Raw genomic sequence first — 21282 nt, forward strand, 5'->3', positions numbered from 1 at the left:
AGCCCAAAGGTCAACACCGTTGAACTCATCAGCAGGAAGGGGGGGGGGGTGCGGGACTAGGTATGTCCCGATGAACTCCCTTCAAATTAGAACAGATTCCCTTAAAAGGGTTCTTGATATGGTCCACATCTGTTAACAACCTCCAAGTTCAAAACAGATCCAATCCATTGTCTCCTGCAAGTGAAAAGCACCTAAAATGTGCCACTTGCTTATTTCTGTGGTCATTTGTGAATCGCCTAAAATTCCAGATAGCCAGCTGCCAGGTATGTGCCCTTTCATCACTTCACTTACAGATGTATCTGAAATCTGTACTGTGGAATCTCTCTCCAGCAGTTCTGAGATATCTGAAGCTTATCTGTTGTGTCATGTTGGATTACAGACAGTCAGTTCTATTAATTTTGGTCGCCACAGTCTTCATCTCCTCAACTGCATCAGCAAGATAGGCAGACAGGCTCTGATTAAGGTTTCACCAGCACTAGTTTTACTCAGAGCGTTCTTTTCAGTAGAACAGTGCTGGGGGTTGTTCTTAATACCTCTGAGTGAGAATACTGAAGAATCCAGGCTAGTGGTCCAACTATCTAAGCCAAGGTTCATACACAGTGGTTGAAGAGCCATTTCCTTTGGGTAGTAAAATGCAGGAGTAAGTTAGGAGTAAGCCCCTTCATTAACATGTGACTTCCTCCTTAGGATTGCTCTCTTCCTTAGAACATTTTACAATTAAAACATTTTCATCTTATCCAGTTAATACGACAATCCACAAAGTATGTTATCCATCAATAGGTAGGAAGTGTAACAAAGGGATGACTCCTAAGAACAACTTCCATGCAAGGGGTGGTGGTGCTGATTTGTTCCTTCCCACTGCAGACATCAAGTTGTTTCCTGGGCATAGCATGTGAGGGGCATGTGGGGCTATAGCAGGAGAGGGAGGTGAACACATTGGGTTCCAGTCCAAAGGATAGTTATTGCTGCTATCAGATGCATGCAGTGAGGGGGAGAGGAGGGGAAAGAGTTCTAAAATTAAGAGAGTTCTAAAATATCTTTTAAAGCAGTGATGTCAGCCTTCAGGTAGGACCTGGGGATCTTCCAGAATTACAGCTCATTTCCAGACTACCAAGACCAGCTCCCCTGGAGAAAGCAGATGCTTTGGAGGGGGGAGTCTATGGTACTGTACTCCCATTGAGGTCCCTGACCTCCTCAGGTACCTCCCTGAAATCCCCAAAGTTTCCCAACCTATATTTGGCAACCATCCCACCCCCCCCACCCCCAATGGAGGTCAGGTGGGACCTGGAAACCCAATTTTAAAAAACCAATTTTATGACAGTCCTCATATGGGCGACGTCTTGTCTTTTGGGGAGATTTTTTGATCTGGAGCTTTGCGAGAACAGTGGAGCTGGGTATTTCTGAACAGGAGTGAAGCAGTGGCACCAAACAAGATCCACCCCCCCTCCCCCGCAGAAGCCAAGATTAATTTCAAATATTTTGACCTTCCGGGCCATTGTTTGATTCCAGAGGCTAATTCATTCTGCTCCTTACCTACTCCGTGCAAAACCAATCTGTTCTGTTTGTATGACATAAACAGCAAGCAGTTTCACAGGGACGAGGCAAACCATATGTGAAGGTGTTTAAGAAAGCACAACAGGGAATACGCGGTGCAGAGACGCATCTGCATTTATTTCAACGTCAAATCACTTGTGTGTTATAAAAGGGAAAAGTTTATTGTTTTTATGAAAACAGTGTTCTTACGGCTGCACTGCTTACGATTAACTGTTGCTTCCCTTCATGCTTCCTACTGGCTTTGGCCATAGAATAGAATCCTGTTGTTCTTTTTTAAAGATAATTTTGGAGGGTGGGTTTTAAATGAGTTGTTTTATCTTATCTTATCAACCGCCGTAGGATCTAATGGATCTAATACTGTATCTTAAAATCCAATTCCTCAAGCCATTTTAAAAGTAAAATCTGTCTGTACATGGTGTTTGTGGAGGTGCCAGTTCATAACATGAATCACAAATTACCATATCTTGAAAATCGCTGCTCTGTTGTTTTTTTCTTTCTACCATATGAGTTTTCGTGAGGTGATTTGTGATACTATTATTATCAATGGTATACCTAAGAGCGCTGTTTTAAGAGGAAGGGATGTCTCTCTGTGACTTTTGACTTGGCAAATAATTGTGTAAATAAATGGTAAGTATTTCTTATCTTTTATTTCTCAAAAAAAGTAGAAGCTATTCTGCCTTCTTGCATTGGTTTGCAAAAGACCAGCCAGTTCAAAGCTGACAATCTTTCAAAATCGACAATGTGAAAGGAAATAGGAATTCGCTAGAAGAAAAAGAGTAAATTTTCATACCCTGTTTTCTTTACTTTAAGGAGTTTTAAATCGCCTACCCTTCCTCTATCCACCATAGACCTCCTATAAGGCAGGCGGGACTGAGAGAGCTCTGAGATAACTGTGAACGGCCCAAGGTCACTAAGGAGACTTCACGTAGAGGAGGAGTGGGGAATCAAACCCAGTTCTCCAGATTAGAGTTCGCTGATCTTAACCACTATACCATTCTGGCTCTCAGTGGGCACTTACCTGACAGAAAACACCAAAATAAATAAAAAACCCTACACATTCTGAAATAAGAGAATGGTGGATTGACACCTGTATTTTCACTGGGACTTGAACCATCTCTTCATTAAGATTCAGGAAGGAGAAGGAGGATGAGGAGGAGAGCTGGCATTTTATACACCACTTTTAAATACCTGAAGGAAATCCAAAAGCGGCTTGCAAACATCATTTCCTTCCTCTCCATACAACAGGCACCCGGTGAGGTAGTTAGGGCTGACAGAGCTCTAAGAGAATTGCTCTACAAAAGCAGCTGTAAGAAAACTAGGATAAGGCCAAGGTCACCCAGCTGGCTGCATGTGGAGGAGGAGTGGGGACTCAATCTCTCCCGATTAGATAAGGTGACCAGATTTTAACATCAGTAAAGCGGGACACCATTGTCTGGGGGGACGCGGGGGTTCTTGATTAAAAATTTGTTCTATATAGAGCAACAAAAAGTTTCATAGAATGCATGGAATGAAAAAATAATGTTGTAATATATATATATATTAATTTCAACATAAGTACAATTTGCCAGGTACCCCCAGATGTCCCTCCAAAAGTGGGACAATCTGGTCACCTTACAATAAGAGTCCACCTCTCTTAACCACAATACTACACAATAGCCAGTGTGGTGTAGTGGTTAAGAATGGCGGCATCTAATCTGGCAAGCTGGGTTTGATTCCCCACTCCTCCACATGCAGCCAGCTGGGTGACCTTCGGCTAATTAGAGGGCTGTTCTCACTAAGTAGTTCTGTCAGAGCTTTCTCAGCCTCACCTACCTCACAGGGTGTATGCTGTGCATAGAGGAAGGGATGATGCTTTGAGACTACTTCAGGCAGTGAAAATTGGGGTATAAAACCAACTTTTCTTCTTCTACACCATGTGGGCTCTAAGCCAGCTCTAAGGGTCTCTAAGCATTATGGAAATACACTATGAATAGAGCATTGTAGGGGTATATATTGGTAACAACAGGAGAACTGGCAACTGTTGTTTTAAAGAAAAAAAACCAAACTAAAGAAGCCCCGTGTTAAACACGTATCACACGGACATCTTGGCTCCTGTATTCCATATATATATTTACAAGGCAAAGATAGAGGGGCGCCAGGATACTGCAAAACCCAAATTATTTTCAAGGCAGCTATTAGCTGATAATTAATACAGTACATGCATAACTTTGAAGATGGCTGGTAGTTCTGTATTTTATGATAAATAGACTTTATGAGGGGTGTTTTTTTAAAGCAGTACTTTGTTTAAAGGAGGGGGGGACAACCACAATAAATGATTTACCAGCTCTAATAAAAGATCAAGGAAATTGCTCAGATTGCATCTCAGGGTATCTAAAACTCTGATGTTTATAGAAACTTAAGCAGACCTAAGGGCTATTAATTAGTTTTTGTCCCAGCTAATCATCTAGCATACTATATTTTAAAGGAATGAAGCCTGGTCTAGAAAGTTTACAGAACCAAAGGAAGGGGACCGCATTCTCTGCGTGCAACCTAAGGAAAGAGGGAACAGAAGAAGGACTGGGCAGGGGAGATTTATCGGAGTGGTCTGATCCCACTGCTTCTAGCAGTGGTGTTGAGCTGTGTATCTCCAGGGGTACTGCAACACCAATGCTGGAGCCATTCCCTGTTAATGCCTCTGCACAGTCTAGGGATATCTGAGGAGGGAACCAGCAACTGTGGCAAGCCGCTGCATTAAAATGCACCCTATGGAATGGCCTGCTTGAGGAGTTCAGGAAGACTTCCACACTTCTGATTTGCCACAAACTAGGGCTTAGTCTGCACAATCAGGATAATGCACTTTCAATGTGCTTTGGCAGCTGAATTTTTCTGTGCAGAACAGGAAAATATACTTCGAAAGTGCATTGAAAGTGCATTATCAATTGTGTGCAGACTAGGCCTAGGTCAAAAAGAAATGTCTGGGTGGGAGGGAGGCCTTCTTAGAATTAGACAAATTAAATAACAGTGATTCAGGAAGCCATTTCATTAGAGGGAATAGGACTGTAGATTCCACTACGGCTATGCATTTTATCGGTTACGGTGCACTTTTATCTTGCTGTCACTGCATTATATGTATACGTATGGCAGAGATGACCAAACTGTGGCTCTCCAGATGTCCATTGGCTACACTGTGCTGGCAGAGGCTCATGGTAATTGTAGTCCATGGACGACATGAGAGCAACAGTTTGGGCACCCTTGACTTATGGAGTGCCAGTTCTTGCATTATTTTGGGTGTGTGTAATGCCCATCCTTTGGTTCAGATTTCTGCAGTCATGGTGGGGCAAATCCTTACCAATGATCAAGAATCACACAAAGGACCTAGATTACTTCAGCTCAGTCATTGAAAGCTCATAGATTGTGCTCCACCCATCTCCAACCACTTCCATCTCCAACCACTTTATTTTATCTCTTCTTAACATATATATAGTCTTATGGGAGTATTTACTTTGCACTTTTCCCATTTAAAAGTGTGCATTTGTGCACAGAATGAGAAGATGTACAGAAGAAACAAAATAACTGTAAGACTCATCAGCAACAGCAACAAAATGAGGTGGACCAAAACTGCAAACTAAAACAAAAACATAGAGTTTTTGTTGCTGTTGTTTCTGGGTTGCTTTTTCTTTCTTTTTTTTTAAAGTGGCCATGTTGGTTCAGTCCTACCTCTGTAAAAAGCAACCCCGCCCCCTGTTTTTACAAAACTATACATTGTGTCCCTTTGAATGATGAAACTTCTGCCTCCCCACTGTGTTGATTCTTCATCACAATCCGAAAGCAATAGCCTTAGTCTCAATCGAAATCAAAACCGCAATGCAATCAATAAGACACCAGTGAGAACAGTCAGAATCCATTCATTTCATTGGATATAGAAGGGTTTAACTCTGCATAAGAATGCTGTACTCTTAATCAGGCAAAAAATTAGGGGGGTTGACTCTTGATAGAAACTTAAGCACACCTAAACCACCACATATATTCTACTTTAAAGGACTCTCCATATTTCTGCTCTGAAATGTTTCAGACGTGCTTTAAAATATGCACACTTTATTATGTTGCAGTTACCATCACACTGTCATAATGGCCTTTTTCAAATCTAGAGATCTAGGAAATGACCCTTTGACATGTGTTGCCAAGTTGGCATATTTTTTCTTGCAAGAGGCTGACAAATAAATATTTCGCAACTAACAACAACGCATTCCTTGACGTGATGAAGGGGCAAATAAACCTATTGGTATTGTGCGTGTGTGTGTGAAATAAATATTTTATTTGCATACTCTCCCATCCGATCAGGCCCATCCAACAACATTATAAAACCATACATAGTAAAATCAAACAATAAATTCATTAAAACCCACCCCTAATATTAATTCCTTATGAGGTTTCTCAGAGTTTGGCGGGGGTCTCCATTGGTGGATGTTCCATGTGGGGAGGCCGGTATTTCTTGGTGTTATCACCATAGGCCTAGTGGAACAGCTTGGTTTTGCAGGCCCTCCAGAATCGTTGTGCAATCCCGGAAGGCCTTTAGCAACTCAGGCAGAATGTTCCACCTGGCCGAGGCCAAGGCTGAAAAGAGCCTGGCCCTGGTCGAGGTCAGTTTTATCTCCCTGGGGCTAGGGACCCTGAGCAGATTCAAACTACTTGATCTTAATACTCTTTGGGGGAGGGCATGAGAGAGGAGGCAGTACTCCCTTATAACAGGTGGCACAAGCACTCACCAGGAAGGCACTAGAAGAGGAGGCCCATTGGATCTAATGGGGAAATGGCAAGCACAGTTGAGGTAGGTAGAATAGAAAAGCAGGATTAGGGAAGAATTTTGTCATTACAACACTCCCAGGGTGTGTGTGTGGGGGGGGGGGAGTCTTTAATAACCACAAATTGCCAGAAACCTATTTCAACAGCATCACTTCTAGCAACAGATTAAATGGGTGTTGTTACTTTAGAATTGACCAATATCCCCAGTATTAAATTACCCCCTTGGTTCGACTGCCACATTCATGTTAAATATGGTTTGCCCCAATTTTGCTTCCTCCCAAGCAAATTCTTACAAAGTTTCACACGAGTAAGCCAAAAATAAATTCTAAGATACAGATTCGCTCACCGGACAGAGAACTTATGTTTCTCCAACTCTTCTAGATATGATGTATGATGAGAAGCAGCTTCCCCCACATCTAGCCCAATTCCATGACTTCGGTGTCTGTATTCATTGGGTGGGTCATTCTGGTTCATTGCAAATAAATGGGGACAATTAAGTGGTCAAAGGAGTCCATGAGGGGTCTACATAGGGAGAGGTCGTTCATCAACATGAAACTTCATTTCCTGCTTCAGAGTTCTAACTGCACAATGTTGCATTGAAGTGCAGCCTACAGTGTGAATGGGGGAAATTATCTGGGAGGTTATCTACCTCCATGGAGTACCACCCCACTATCTTTTGGACATACTGCTTGAATGGGATATAGTATATAATATTATATAATCAAGTACATCTTACTTACTGATGTAATCCACCTTGAGTCCAAGGAGGAAGGCAGGCAATATGTATTTCATAAATAAATTATAGAATACTTTCTTTCAAACCTCAAAGCACTTGTAGTACATATGCCCAAAAGAACAGAGTTTCATTCTAGGGAGTATGATGACTTCTCGTGTGGATCTGAAGTTTGGATCTGAACTTTTTAGAGATTTATACACACTGTTGATAATGTGCTAATATCATGGCATGGCACACAATCCATCTGGTTGTCATTTTTTAAGTACATGATACAGTGACTATTTGTATACATAGACTTTTGTGATACTCCATACTGGACTGTGGAGGTAATTCTAAGTAGGTCTACTCAGAAATAAGCCACACATTATTCAATAGGAAATTAGGAAACTGTCCTTAGTCTGTATTCATTTTCCTTTATCAAGTCTAGTTCACACATTCTTCAGTACCAGATTATTTTGAAAATGGGAGATTTCAGAACAGGGTGCATACACAAAGCACGCTAGTTGTGCTGATGTACAATCGGCAAGTTTAGCTGTTGCAAATTAATGATGTTCCAGATGCCAAACAAAATGGCATTCAAATGCATTAGGCAGAAACGACACTGGACTGTGTTTGATCCGGCACACTGACTCAAAAGCCAGACTTTCAAAGGCATGAGCATGTGACTCCCGGAAGCATTGACTTTCTCACAATGATCGTGTAGGCAGAAGGGCTCTGCGGCCTTTAATAAAAGTAAGTTAATAACTTAATTGCATGCAGTAACAAATGCTCTGAACAACATCAAATGAGATGTCACAGCTTTGCTCTTCAGCTTCACAAAACATCATAAGGGCAGTAATTTGGTCGGTGCAGAAAAGTCCCCCCTCCCCGCCCAAATTTGGCCCCAAACATTGCTCCTCCAAATGTTACTTATTATACTTGCCTCTGGCAAGGACAAGTTTGTATCTGAAAAACAGCTGAAAACCTGCCTAAAATATTTTTTTATCTTTTTAGCTTGCTTCAGATTATATTGTTAAAGGATAATATGGTGGCTTTAATATTTTTTGTTTGTTATACTGATTACCAAATACTCCTTGGAATAGAATATAAGAACTTGAGTATGTTCCAGCTGACTCAGACCAAGGGTCCATCTTATCAAGCATCCTGCTTCCCACAATGGACAACCAGATGCCTCCGGAAGCCCTGTAAGTAGGGTATATAGACCGAAACTTCCCTCTAAACAGTTTAACAAGCTAACACATTGATCTTGAACATGTTGGATATTGTTTCCATATGCTTCTCTCCCATACCCTCACAGGCAGGTCCATCTCCACAACCTTTGCTTCCAAGGCCTCACAAACCATAAGGAAAAGTTCCATAAGGACCTGACGAGGACCACTTTTAATCTGTAGAGGTGGAAGTGATGACTGGATGATAAGCTCTGCCCCTCCAGTAATCTTGTTAAGGTCCCAGAAACAGGGCCAGGAACATCATCTGCGAAATATTTTGAAATGGCTTCTGTTAATATTTCGGTTTTATTTTCACTAAGGGGGAGGTATTCAGGAACCCCACTGAGAGCAGGAATAGTGAATTGAAGCCCAAAATTTGGACTCAGTCTTTGGACTGGCAGTCTTCAAGCAAAGGTTGGATACACACTTTTCTTGGATGCTTTAGGATGCTTAGGGCTGATCCTGCGTTGAGCGGGGGTTGGACTAGATGACCTGTATGGCCCCTTCCAACTCTATGATTCTATGATTCTATGACTGATATAAGTTTGGTTGCTCAGATATGATAGTTCATGGTTCAGGCTTCTTCCAGAAATAACCCAGACACTCAACTGATTCACTGTCATAGTTTTCAAACCTTGAATTCTGAAAGGATCCAACAGATGCCAACCAATCTGCAAATGTACAGGAAAAATCAGCACATAATATAACCATTTAATGACCACTTCAAGGGATTGTGGGTGGTTTAAATGGATTTGTTCTGCACTGGGAATAGGTGCTGTTGTATCTGAGTAGACCCACTTAGGATTACACCTATCTTGCTAAAGTGTGTAGTAGGTTCAGAACAAGGTATGTTCCTATTCATGTTGACTTTGCTGACTTCACAAAATGTCTGTTATTTTCCTTCTACTCTGACTAATGCATACTAACCCCTATCAGTATCCAGGGAATGCATTTCCCTATTCTTCCATTAAATAACAAATAACAAATAATAATAAACAAAGAGGTGGGAAAGAAGCTTGAGTTTTATCCCTTACCTTGTAGCATACTTCTTTCACTGGCACCATATCACAATATTTTTCCGGGTAGCCAGAACTAATTGTAAACAGGTCATTTCCTGTCCAGGGAAAAGGAGGGGGAGGGGTGAAGCTGTTTAATCGATGACCCACAAGACACTTGTTTTCCATAACTACATGAATAAGTTTCATCAGCGTAAACAGAATTACACCCTTCTGCATCCCTTGATGTCAGCAGGCTAAGAAGAATGTAATTCTGCTTCAGATTCTGCCGTAAATTATCTAAATGTTTAAAGTTAAAACTACGGTTTTGCTGTATACACCATGAGCCAAGAAGCTCAGAGATTGAATCTAGTAACCAAATAAACACAAACGGACATAGCTGATGGGCTCCTTTGCTGCTGGCATCCAAACATTGAAATGAATGCAAACTGATTCATGTTTTATTTTTCAAGAGCATGGGTTGGATCCTCTATTCCAGGGGTAGTCAAACTGCGGCCCTCCAGATGTCCATGGACTACAATTCCCAGGAGCCCCTGCCAGCATTCGCTGGCAGGGGCTCCTGGGAATTGTAGTCCATGGACATCTGGAGGGCCGCAGTTTGACTACCCCTGCTATATTCCATTCCACTGCTGCATCCATGGAAATCTCTGTACACCTGAGGAATACTCCACAGTGAGAGGACCCAAACAGCAGCATCCAATCCACTGAGTTGCATTATTTGTTTTGTGCTGGAATGTGCAATGCTTAACCAGTTCTTACACATCTCGTTTCCAAAGTATCGTTAGAGAAAAGCCCAATTTTATTGGAAAATTTAACACTTCTGTTTGGAAATCCATCTATCCCAAAAACCACTCAACCTAGGAAAAGATTCTTGCTTTCTAACATATCAATTGTAATCATCTGAAATGTGGTGGCACATAACTTGCGAGTATTGGCTAGTGCCCAAGGCATTGCTAATCATCAGGAAAATAACTTTCACCCTTTAAAAACAGATGCTATTTTGCAAGCATTGGCCCCAGTGCAACCTTCTGATATTAAGCATATCTGATACACATGCCCATTCGTGCAGAGATGCTCATCTAGAGACAGATGTGCCACTTTTATTCCATGTATCTTTAATACCACTGGTGTGATTAGACTTACACTGCAGCATTTCAGTGGCAGGGTTCCGCCCCCCCCCCTTTTCCTACAGAACTCCAGCAAAGCCCCTACCACACCATACCCCAATCAGTGCTGTGCCACTATTTCTGAACCTCTCTTTCCCCTTTAGGAGGTGTGTTTTCCCTGTGTAGTAGTAGAATACATATACTCTATGTTAGGAGAAGCATGGAAAGAAGATAAATTAGACCCAGTAGCCTGAATGAAAAGATGAAAACAAATTAAATCGGCTGCTTAATAATTTTCTTGTGGGCCGCTGTGCTTTAATTTCTAAGGGTTTTTTTTCTTTTCTTTCTTTCTTTTTTTTTGAGCTTGTATTCTTCCCTTTATTTTCTGTATCACTGAACTCATTGCTTTTAATTCTAGATAGATTTCCTGGTAAAACACAATGTAATTCTTCAGCAGCCATAAACAGTGAGGAGCTGCTTAAATTAAAGATCAATAAAAATACAGAAGGGGAAAAGAAAACGTGTCATAAATAAAATAAAGGGATGCTCGCGTGCACACACACAAAAACACCCACTCGCACACAAAATATGCTGTGCAATTAAACAGGAAGAAAATCTAAAATGAAATTAAATTTAGTTGTAATACATTTCCCGTTCTTTTCTTCATGAAAATTACCACAGAAGTGGAAGGCTTTTTCCCCTGTAATTTAAATGTTAAGCGGCCAGATGTGTGTCTCATGCTTGAAGAGTTGAAGCTTTGCATTATTTAGCATATTAAGATTCACAGAATTTAAAAAAGGCTTCCTTTATTGCCTGAAGGTTCTAATTAAGTAAACCTTAGCTTGGTACATTTAAAACTTGCAATACAAGAGATTTTTGCTTCTTTCCTAGATTCTTCTCTCTCTCTCTCTCTCTCTCTCTCTCTCTCTCTTTTTGTTCTTTCTTACAGGCACATCAGTATAATAAATATGGAAAAGACTTAAGATGCCATAATTTTTCTTTGGCTTGAGGAATTAAACCTATCTATTACTTGAAGAAGTTTTTAATAGGGCCAGCCATCAGAAAGACATCTAAAGGCTCCAGACTACTCCCTTTTTAATCATAGGAGTTTTTCATAGTTAGCAGGGAGGAAATGTGACTTATAAAATGCTATGTAAAAATGTTCTCTCATATACACAATAGGCAGCAGATTAGCTCGGAGGGGGCAAAACCGAGAATTGCACAGTTTGTCTTTGCTAAACTGCATTCTCTCTCTTTTTATAACATTTTATAATTGACCACAAAATGCTATAAAGTGCTAATTAGATGCCCTATCAACTCTGAGATGATGGAAGGAGCGGAACAGCTACTCTAGAAATTGTAATTAAAATGAAAATCCTACTCACATGTTTAGGTACAATTGGAAATCATAGCCCAAGCATAAACATGTCTTCTTTTCTTTAAAAAGGATCCCCCTAAAAGTCAACTTTCCCCAGGTCACTGAATCCATTTTATCACTAAATCCTACACTAAATCCTCCACCTGACTTTTAGGATCATAGATGTATGAATAGGAAAATTTAGGATTTGATTTGGGGTTGTGGTTCCGGGGAAAACAGCTTTTAATTATTTTGCTCTGTGTCGTTTTCCTGATCATAGCTGTGCATGCACAGATACATCATTACTGCTATTTGGCTATGGGAGGAAGTCGGAAATGTGCTTTTATCTGAATATTTGGAATTTGGTCTTTATCTCATTAAATCACTGGGTTTAAGAGGACTCAAGATTGTACGGCCTGCATCAACCACCAACAGGAAATAATTTGATATACATTTAAGAATGTTGAACCAGGCCTGGGGAAAAGGAGATTCAGACTCTCACTCCGCCATCGGGTTTCTCAGAGAACCATATTATGTCATCCTGATTCCTTGAAGGAAGAATGGAATATCGGTGAAATAAGAAAATATATAATGTACAAAAATGTAATGTTCATGTATTTGACTCAGAGCTCAAGTAGAAGAGGAGATTCCCCAATGGACTACATTGTTTCACAACAGAACTAGGGGACCGCAATAAAAACAACAATTAAAGGAGCACGGCAGAGTCTATCCACTATTTTTGTTTTCTGTGGTGAAGGGAACTCTTGACATAGGGGAGTCTTCAACCTACACAACTGAAATAATGCACCCTGATATACTACTTCAGCTTCCTAGAACCAGTGTGGTATAGTGATGAAGATCAGCAGACTTTGATCTGGAGAGCTTGGCTTGATCACCCACTCCTCCTTCACATGAAGTCAGCTGGGTAACCTTGTGTTAGTAACAATTCTCTCAAAACTCTCTCAGCCCCATCCACCTCACAAGGTGCCTTTCGTGAGGAGAGGGAGTGAAGGTGATTGTAAGCCACTGTGAGGCTAGCTGGGGTGGGGTGGGGCTTGACCAAGTCATGGTTCTCTCAGAGTTCTCTCCGCCTAAGTAGCTGTTGTAGTGGGAGGAAGAGAAGGCAATTGTCAGCCACTTTGAGATATGTGAGGCCTGCTAGGTGACTTTGGGCTAGTCACAGTTCTTTCAGAACTCACTCAGTCCTACCTACCTCACAAGGTACCTGTTGCGAGGAAAGAAAGGGAAAGCAATTGCAAGCTGCTTTGAGTCTCTTTAAGGTAAAATGAGGCATTAAAAAAACTACTCCTCATTCTAGCCACTGCTACATGTGTGAACAAGGATTTAGAGAGAGATTCTTTAGAAACACAGTAACAGTAATTTAAATGATAGCCCCGAAGGCTCCGTTTACTGCAGTGTAGACTCACCATCCGCTGTTGTTGTTTGGATTTATTTCCCAGCACTCCCAGCAAGCTGGCCCGTGGCAGGTTACAAACAGTTCCCATACATAAAATCCCAATAACCCCCCCCCCCCCATTAAAACACATAAAAATGCAACCCTACACGGTGTTAAATAAAACCTATCCTGTACCGGTAAACATGCCCAAAAGGATTAATCATGCAACAGCGGCCACCATTAAAGTTGTTCCAAAAAAAGAAAGTGGTGACAGATCTTCCTTTGGGGGGCACCAACTGCTCCCTACCCTGCCTCTCAGCCATAGACCTGGTGGAAGAGCTCAGTCTTACCGGCCATGTGGAACACTGAAATCTCCTGCAGGGCCCTTAGCTCTTCCAGGAGCTCATTCCACCAGGTAGGGGCCAGGAACAAAAACGCCCTGGCCCTGGTCGAGGCCAGGTGAGCTTCTCTGGGGCCAGAAATGACCACCAAGTTAGTACCTGCAGAGCACATGACTGCGAAGGGCATAGAGTGACAGGCGGTCCTGCAGATATGTGGGATCCAGACCGCACAAGCCTTAAAGGTGAAAAACAGAACCTTGAACCTGATCAGGGCTGCAACTGGTAACCAATGGAGCTGCCTCAGCACAGGCTGGATGTGGGCCCTCCAAGATGTACCTCTTAGGCCCCTAGCGGCTGCATTTTGCACCAGCTGCAATTTCTGGATCAGGGACAAGGGCAGGCCCATGTAGATTGAGTTACCTACTATCTTACTAACACATTGGGGTCAGTTTGGATAATATTCATGGCACAAAATCTTATTACTTGCCCAAATCCCAAGCTGGTTCCCTCATGCAAGGCACCAGACATAGAGAATGAAGAAGGGCAGCATGCTCTTTATTTTAACAAATGTTACCGTTCCCTTTGAAACATGGCCTGTAAGGAATTATTGATGGGAGAAGCTTCTGGGATTTTATCAGGTAATTACGTTTACATCCTATATATAGCAGATACAAAGATGCTGTGTGCCAGAAGTCATCGCGCCTCTGCAGCTGTATGGAGTAAGAAGTGATATAAGGGAAGCCTGCTGTATTTTCAAAGCAATTGCTTCATAAGTCACCCAGTGCACATAAATGTCATCTCTCTTAGGGCCTTTTCAGATGATACAAACCTCACACTGTTAGCTCTGTACTTGCAGTATAACTAAACCAGCCCCAGCAATGCTGTACCCTAGGCCTAAAACCTCACAGGCCAAATGCAGCCTACACCAGCCATGTAGGGGAACTCATTAGGGGCTTGAGAAAACCCTTTTTCCAAAAGAGAAAATAAAAGGAAGTTGTTTACGCTGAAGTTTCTCAGGCTACAATACAATGCTTGGTGGATCATGTGTTGCAAAGACAGTGGTGGTCTTTCAGTTTTTCAGTTTAATGGGGTAGGGGGGAAGGAATATATGCTTCACAAAAGAGTAGAGTGTTGCAGCTAGGGAAAAGGACCCTAACTGTGTACCATTTTTAAAAAGGGCTACAGATTGAGTGGTACAAGAGAGAGATGCTTAAATTCCAAACACAGATTAAAAAGTAGGAGGCAGTTGACAATAGGATGTTTTAGAGGCTGTTAATCCATAGCCTTTCTCAACTTTTTTTACCACTGAGAAACCCTTGAAACATTCTTCAGGCTTCAAGAAATCCCAGAAGTGGCACAATCATGCCGAATAGGGTTGGGAAACAGAGCTGTGGACACGCCCACCCAGAGCCCCTCCCCTTCCCATCCCCTCTAAGACCATCATTGACCATTTTGGGAGGGGGAATCAAAATGTCCATATATGGACATATCACCTGATAAATGCTCAACAGATCTAAAAAATATATATACAGTCTCGCCTTTGATGGCATTTTCCCCATGTCCTGCGGCGTTTTTAAGATGTCCCATGATGTTCTCCATTTAAAAAATAATATTTTTAAAAAAAATTTTTTTTTAGCAGGCAGCCCAGCAGACAGGCTGGGCTCAGGAGGCCCCCACACAGGCCCGGGCTCCAGGGCGGGGCTTGCGTGGCGCTACCATTCCCACTGGCTGGCTGTGGCCACAGGGCCCTGGAGGGCAGCGGCAACGCCTTGTACAGTGCAAGCCCTGCTCTTGCACTGCTGCCGCCGCCGGTTTTCCTGCCTTCCTGGACCTTGTTTGGAGAGCCCTCCTGCTGTCACCACCACTGCCACCACTGCTACTGCTGCCACTGTCACCCCACCACCGCCCTTCTGAGGCCAGTTGGGGGTGGGGAGGGAGGGGGAGGAGGAGGGAGGAGGAGGGAGGAGGAGAGCTCGTCTGCCACCACCGCTGCTGCCATTGTCTCCGTTGCCCCAGCGCCGCCCTTCTAAGGGGAGGGAGAAGGAGGAGGAGGGAGGAGGAGAGCCTGGCTGCCGCCGCCGTTATCTCCGCCGCCCCGCCACCACTCTTCTAAGGGTCGGGGGAGGATGGATGGGGAGAGCCCGCCTGCCGCCGCTGTCGCCCTGCCGCCACCCTTTTTAAGGGGGAGGGGGGAGAGGAGGGGAGGGGAGGGGGGCCCGCCTGCCGCTGCCACCACAACGGCGGTGTATCCCACCATGCAGGGCCAGTGATCTGGTCACCTTAGTCAAGATACCCCAGGGTTTCATGAAACCCTGGCTGAGTTTTGACAAAAGAAAAATTTTGTAAGTTTTTTTTTAAACATGCTTTTTGAAAGGTTGGCTTGTTCTTTACATCCACAATGTGCTTGCGCATACAATGTTTTATTTTATTTCTTTATATGTCTTTATATTTCAACTTTTATACTCCCAAAATGGCTCATAGCAGTTCACAAAGGTGTTTCCCCACAATAAAATCCCATAATAATAAAATCCCCCAGTTAAACTCATTAAAAACAGTTACAACCATCCCCAAACGGCGACCTCTCCCTCCCACTCCCAGCTCAACAGCCCTCCTAGAATAAATAACTCAGGGAGACTATCTCAGGGGGAGCCAGGATCTCATGGAACTACAGGGGGCCCAGATCTTTCTTGCCCTGTGTGCTTGTGGGTGAAGCAGGCTTTCTCAAACAGGGTTTTATGAAACCCTGGGTTTCTTGATGGAAGGATTGCCTGAATGGGTGGGAGTTAATTAATTTTAATGTGTTTTTAAACAATTAGCAGGTGATATGACCATATATGGTCATGTTGACCCACCCACTTCTCACCAAACGGGCAATGATGGACCTGGAGGTGGTGGGAAGGGGAAAGCTCCCAGATGGGCGGGTACACAGCTATGCATCTCAAGTAAATTCTGCACAATCGTGTCATTTCTGGGGTTTCTTGAAGCCTGAAGAATGTTTCAAGGGTTTCTCAATGGTAAAAAAAATGTTGAGAAAGGCTGGCATAGTGCCAACCTATGGTGACCTCAGCTGAGAAGCAGAGGTGATTTGCCAAAGGCTTCCTCTACAGCAACTTCCTTAGTGGAGCCAAGTACCAACCCTGTTAAGCCTTCTAGATCTGATGGAACAGAGTCATAACATACTGCTTTCCTTCCCCAGTGTACAGTAAGAAGTGTTTAAAAACAAAACATCTATTTTCTTACAATGATTGTTCTAATTCATTTTTTTCTTGGCTGCTCCTAAACTGATAAGACCCAGAGCAGTTCAGAACTCATTAGAAATATGAAATTTATTGATTGATTTTTACTAATATGAAATTTATTGATTGATTTTTTTTATTGGTTGATCTATAGTCCGCCTTTGTCACTTGGATGCCAGGTAGATTATACAAGAGTGAGTCATTATAATCCACAAGATGGGACATTCAATAGACAATTAAATCATAATAGGGTTGTAGAACCAACCAGAAGTCTAAAAACAGAACCGGAGCAAAGCATAAACATTAACTAGACACATTTAAATAATGCAATACTCCATAGTAGGATCCTAGTTTCAACATGCTGTACAGTAGTATAGATCACCATCCCGAATCACTTTTCTAAGTAACTGTGTGACTCATTTAGCCCAGTGCAAGTCTATTGCCTGCATAGAAAAGCCTTCTTGAATAATTTAGTATTGCATAGTTTGCAGAAAACCATAAACCACACATGTTCTATCATGCTCTCCTATGAACAGTAGCAGAAGTGGCTTCTTTAAAATTAGGGCATTTGTTGTTCTAAATGGGCCATAGGATAGAGGGAGATAAAAGAGGAGACAGGGCATTTGTAAGGCAGGACTGATGTTCATACTGTATTGTATGAGAGCGTACTCGGTCGTGCTTTCCTGCAAAATGTATGTATTTTATTTATTCATTTGATTTATATACCGACCCTCACTGCAACATATCAGGGTGGTGATATGCACAAGGTAGACAGGAGAAGAAAGCTTGGCCAGCAGTTGAAAATCAACCAATTAGCTTTTCCCAAGCTTTTGACTGTGGAGGAACCCCTAAAATGTTTTTCGGGCTTTGAGGAACCTTGGAAGTGGTGACATACCCTTTCAGAGAAGTGGCGACAAAAGGATGCAGGAGCCAGCCAGGAGGCCAGCCAGCCAGCCAGGAAGCCAGCCAGCCAGCCAGCCAGCCAATCAATCAATCAATCAATCAATCAATCAATCAATCATCATTTCCATTGTGGAGAAAGAAACTAGGCCTGTGCAACAACAGTGGAGGTGGGCTCCAGTGATGTCTGGTGATGTGAGAGGCCATCTGAACTTCTGGGAAATGGCTGCATAGCCCCCAGGGAGCTATGGTGTAACCCCGGGGATCCCCAGAATCCTAGTGGGGAATCCCTGGGAAATAAGGGGAATTGGTAGACTGCAGCCTCAGGCTTAAATCCTAACTAATACAAGCAGAGTCTCTCTAGGGAAAGATAAAATTCCCTGTCTTCTGCCTCCACTGAAATCTCTGAAGTTCTTAGGACCACCAAGGACTCTGGGAAGGGGGAGGCAAAAAGAGTATCTCAGTTGGGAAAGGATAACTGACAGAAATTGCTCTCCCTTCATTTGCTGACAGAACAGTAATTTAGGATTCAGGCCTTCAAGCCTCATAGCCATAATAGCTTGATGGAACTTTCATGTTCCAAGACAATCTACTTCTGAATTCCAGATGCTGAAGACAGTCACCAAGAGAGGGCTATGGCCACCGTACCCTAATTGACAGCAATGCTGAAGCCACAACCACAACTAGAAAAAGTGGGAATTGTTTATTTTTTTATCGGGGAGGGAGTCATTTCATGGAATACATGCCAAGATTTAAGTCTATTAATTCCATCAGCAAACTGGTTTGTAGAACTTGAAGAGGGGGGGAAACCAATTTAGGAAGGAAGGAGACCTCTATTAGCAAGGGATGTTGCTAATTCTACCGGTGTGAAAGAAAAAAAAGGAGAGGGTTGCCATGATCCATGAATATAAATAGCCAAATAAAATAGAAGGGATGTAAAAATGTCATGGAAACACCAACCCTAATCTGATGTTGTCAGTATACTCCACATACACCTTGTAATTGCAAACACATTGAGCCTAGCGAAAGGCAGGCTCTCTATACCTTTTCCGCAGGGCTTCGTTTGATCCTTCACGTGTGATTTAAATTCGTCCAGGGCTTCATCAGTCTGGTGAAATAATTGACAGATTGTATCATTGAGCGGGCAGCGATGTGTGTTTTCATCCTCTAAATAAATTTGCAAAGCAAATCCATCTCTAAAGTGCTAGCAAATTATCTTGGTGCGATTAAAAAAAAAAAAAAAAGCTCTAACCTGTTGGAAATATTTCAAGAGCTGCTCCTCTCTTTTCTTCAGCGTTTCTTTTGACATGCACTGTTCCCAACCTTTCACAGCATTAAACTGCTTTCCCACTTCCTTTTCAACAGTGGGAATACTTCCCTTCTGGGTGTCAGAATCTCTCGGCGGGGTCAGAGGTCTCCCTGTAGAGGAAATGACAAGCTGTGAAATGTAAGAGAACAATTCCTTCCACATGTTCCCTTGCTCCGAGAACAGCGCGGCACTGTCGGCAAGCATCTCTCTGGGATGGCCCAGGCGCTCGCCAAACAGCTCTGTCAAAACAAATTTACAATTAAAGACCCACACAACCATTTAAAGCTTTTACTACTCCTCCAATAAGCCTGAAAATTATTGACTGAAACCAAAGGGAGTGCAAGTCAAGTTGAGTTTTATCAGCACGGCTAGAGGAGAGAGAAACGAGAGGACGGAGCTCTTTTGGATCCTGCTGAATCCAAGGAAAGGCAAATAAGGATTTATATCCTGCTTTTTTGCCGACTGGGGAGCCAAAGCCTGGGATAGCTTACGTCAGAGTAAAATACAATAAACAGCCTTTAAAGCAATAATAATAACAATAATAACAACAACAATAACAACAATAATAAATATTTTCAGGGAGGCTCACAGCATAATTACATGCAACACCTATATTGGCATAAAAACATGTTAGGTACAAAGGAAACTGAGATAAAATAATCATAATACACCAATATTTATTTATTTGAGAACTGTAGACCAAAAAGCAGCCATAAGAAAAGCAAGATTGACATCCTTATCTCTATATAGAAATGGACAAATCAGATATTTTGGATGAGGCCTCCATTTCGATATAAGGGGCATGATATGCCTTCTTTGGACCATATACAAAGGGCAATCAAGTGTAATGTGTTGAGTAATTTCATGGACACTTCGTTCACAACATAATAAATCTGTTCCATATAATATATTTCTGGTAAGGCCTTGGAGGAAGAGCTGGTCTTATGGCTTAGGTGCCACTCAGCGCTTAACATCCACTCAGGGTTGCTGTCCCACCCCTGAGTGCCTCCTCCTCCAACCAGCTTGCCTGTCTGTCCAGTGGCCAGCCAATCACTTTCCGTCCCCCACCCCTGACCACCCCCTCCTCCCTCCACTTCCCTCCGAGGTTTGGAGGCTACAGATCCCTGTTGCATGAAAGCTGCCCCTGCCAGTGAGTTCCCTTCTCAGGGGCCTGCAGCCTGCAGCCTTTCCAGGTCCTGGGGGGAGGGGGAGGCCATCCACAGAGTTCATCCCCTCCCCCCAATCTAGCGCCCATTGTATTCCTGAATGCAATGGGCTTGGCCCCTAGTATAACATAATACATTGAAATATCATACAATACAATATTCAATAAATAAAAATAAAATTTGGTTCATCAATTATTAGCCTGGGGAAGCCCAGAGTGTACAAGGCCGTTTGTGAGGATAAACTAGAGGAGAGGGGAATGATGTCAGCTGCTTTGGGTCCCAATTGGGGTGAAAGGCAGGATACGAACAGAGTAAATAAATAAATAAAACTAGCTTTAAGACTGAGCTCTAGCTTTAAGAGTTAGCAGCATCTCCATTCAGAATATTCTTAGGCTTTCCGGCTTGCCTCTCATCATTAGCATCACTTCAGTATAGTTTTATGTTTTGTCCTAAAAGATTAAATACAGTATTTAGAGACTCTATCAACAGGCAACAGCTTGCTGCAGATCAGAGATGCATTCGTTCGCCTGGAAATGGCAAAGCCGTGAGTTCCACCACGCGCCCCCCCCCCCCGTTCCCTAAGGTTTGCTCCTTTAATTGTAAATAGCCAGAAAGTCATCAAGCTAGCATTTAATAAACTTTTAATTTGAAATGGATTACCACATGTTGTGTTTGTTTGCCCATTATTAAATCTCTTAGCAACATATCACCAGCAGAAACAGCATACAGTAGCACGGCGCTGATACATATTAGAAAACAAACCCATGGGGGATATTAGCTGCTAATAATATCTTTAAAGGAGGCTCCCAAGTAAATAAATAAATACAAATGATATAGAAAATTATGCTTAAGAGTTTCTGCTGTGGCAGACTTTGCAGATTGGAGGGTGCAAGGCTTCAGGGATCGGTGAAGTGTCAAAGGCTTTCTCATGGCAGGAGTCTGCCAGTTGTTGTGGTTTTCTGGGCTGTGTGGCCATGGACTGGTAGTTTGGGTTCCTGAAGTTTCACAAGTAATTGAGGTGGGCATCATCAGAGGTAGGACACAGCAAGTTGGGAATTTCTCCATGCCAAAGTGAAGAGTTTGTGAACACCTGTTGGGTATTTTATTTACTTCTTGTGTGCGTGTATTTAACACAGCCTTTCTCGACCTTTTTACCATTGAGAAACCCCTGAAAT

The 21282-nt window shown here is 42.6% G+C and overlaps 1 protein-coding gene across 6 annotated transcripts in view; it reads right to left on the reverse strand.

Annotated features, from left to right (window-relative positions):
* Window positions 1-21282, reverse strand: part of LOC143845107 (uncharacterized) — a 246604-nt gene that overhangs the window by 84956 nt on the left and 140366 nt on the right. For all 6 annotated transcript variants that reach the window (XM_077353168.1, XM_077353167.1, XM_077353166.1 and 3 more), the window contains 4 exons: window positions 18885-19051; window positions 18677-18740; window positions 9315-9394; window positions 6683-6801 (listed from right to left, as the gene is read on the reverse strand). In XM_077353168.1, the coding sequence (XP_077209283.1) occupies window positions 6683-6801; window positions 9315-9394; window positions 18677-18740; window positions 18885-19051 (430 nt within the window). The remainder of the gene's footprint in view (window positions 1-6682; window positions 6802-9314; window positions 9395-18676; window positions 18741-18884; window positions 19052-21282) is intronic.

Source organism: Paroedura picta, chromosome 9, assembly GCF_049243985.1.
Source record: "Paroedura picta isolate Pp20150507F chromosome 9, Ppicta_v3.0, whole genome shotgun sequence".
NCBI lineage: Eukaryota > Metazoa > Chordata > Lepidosauria > Squamata > Gekkonidae > Paroedura > Paroedura picta.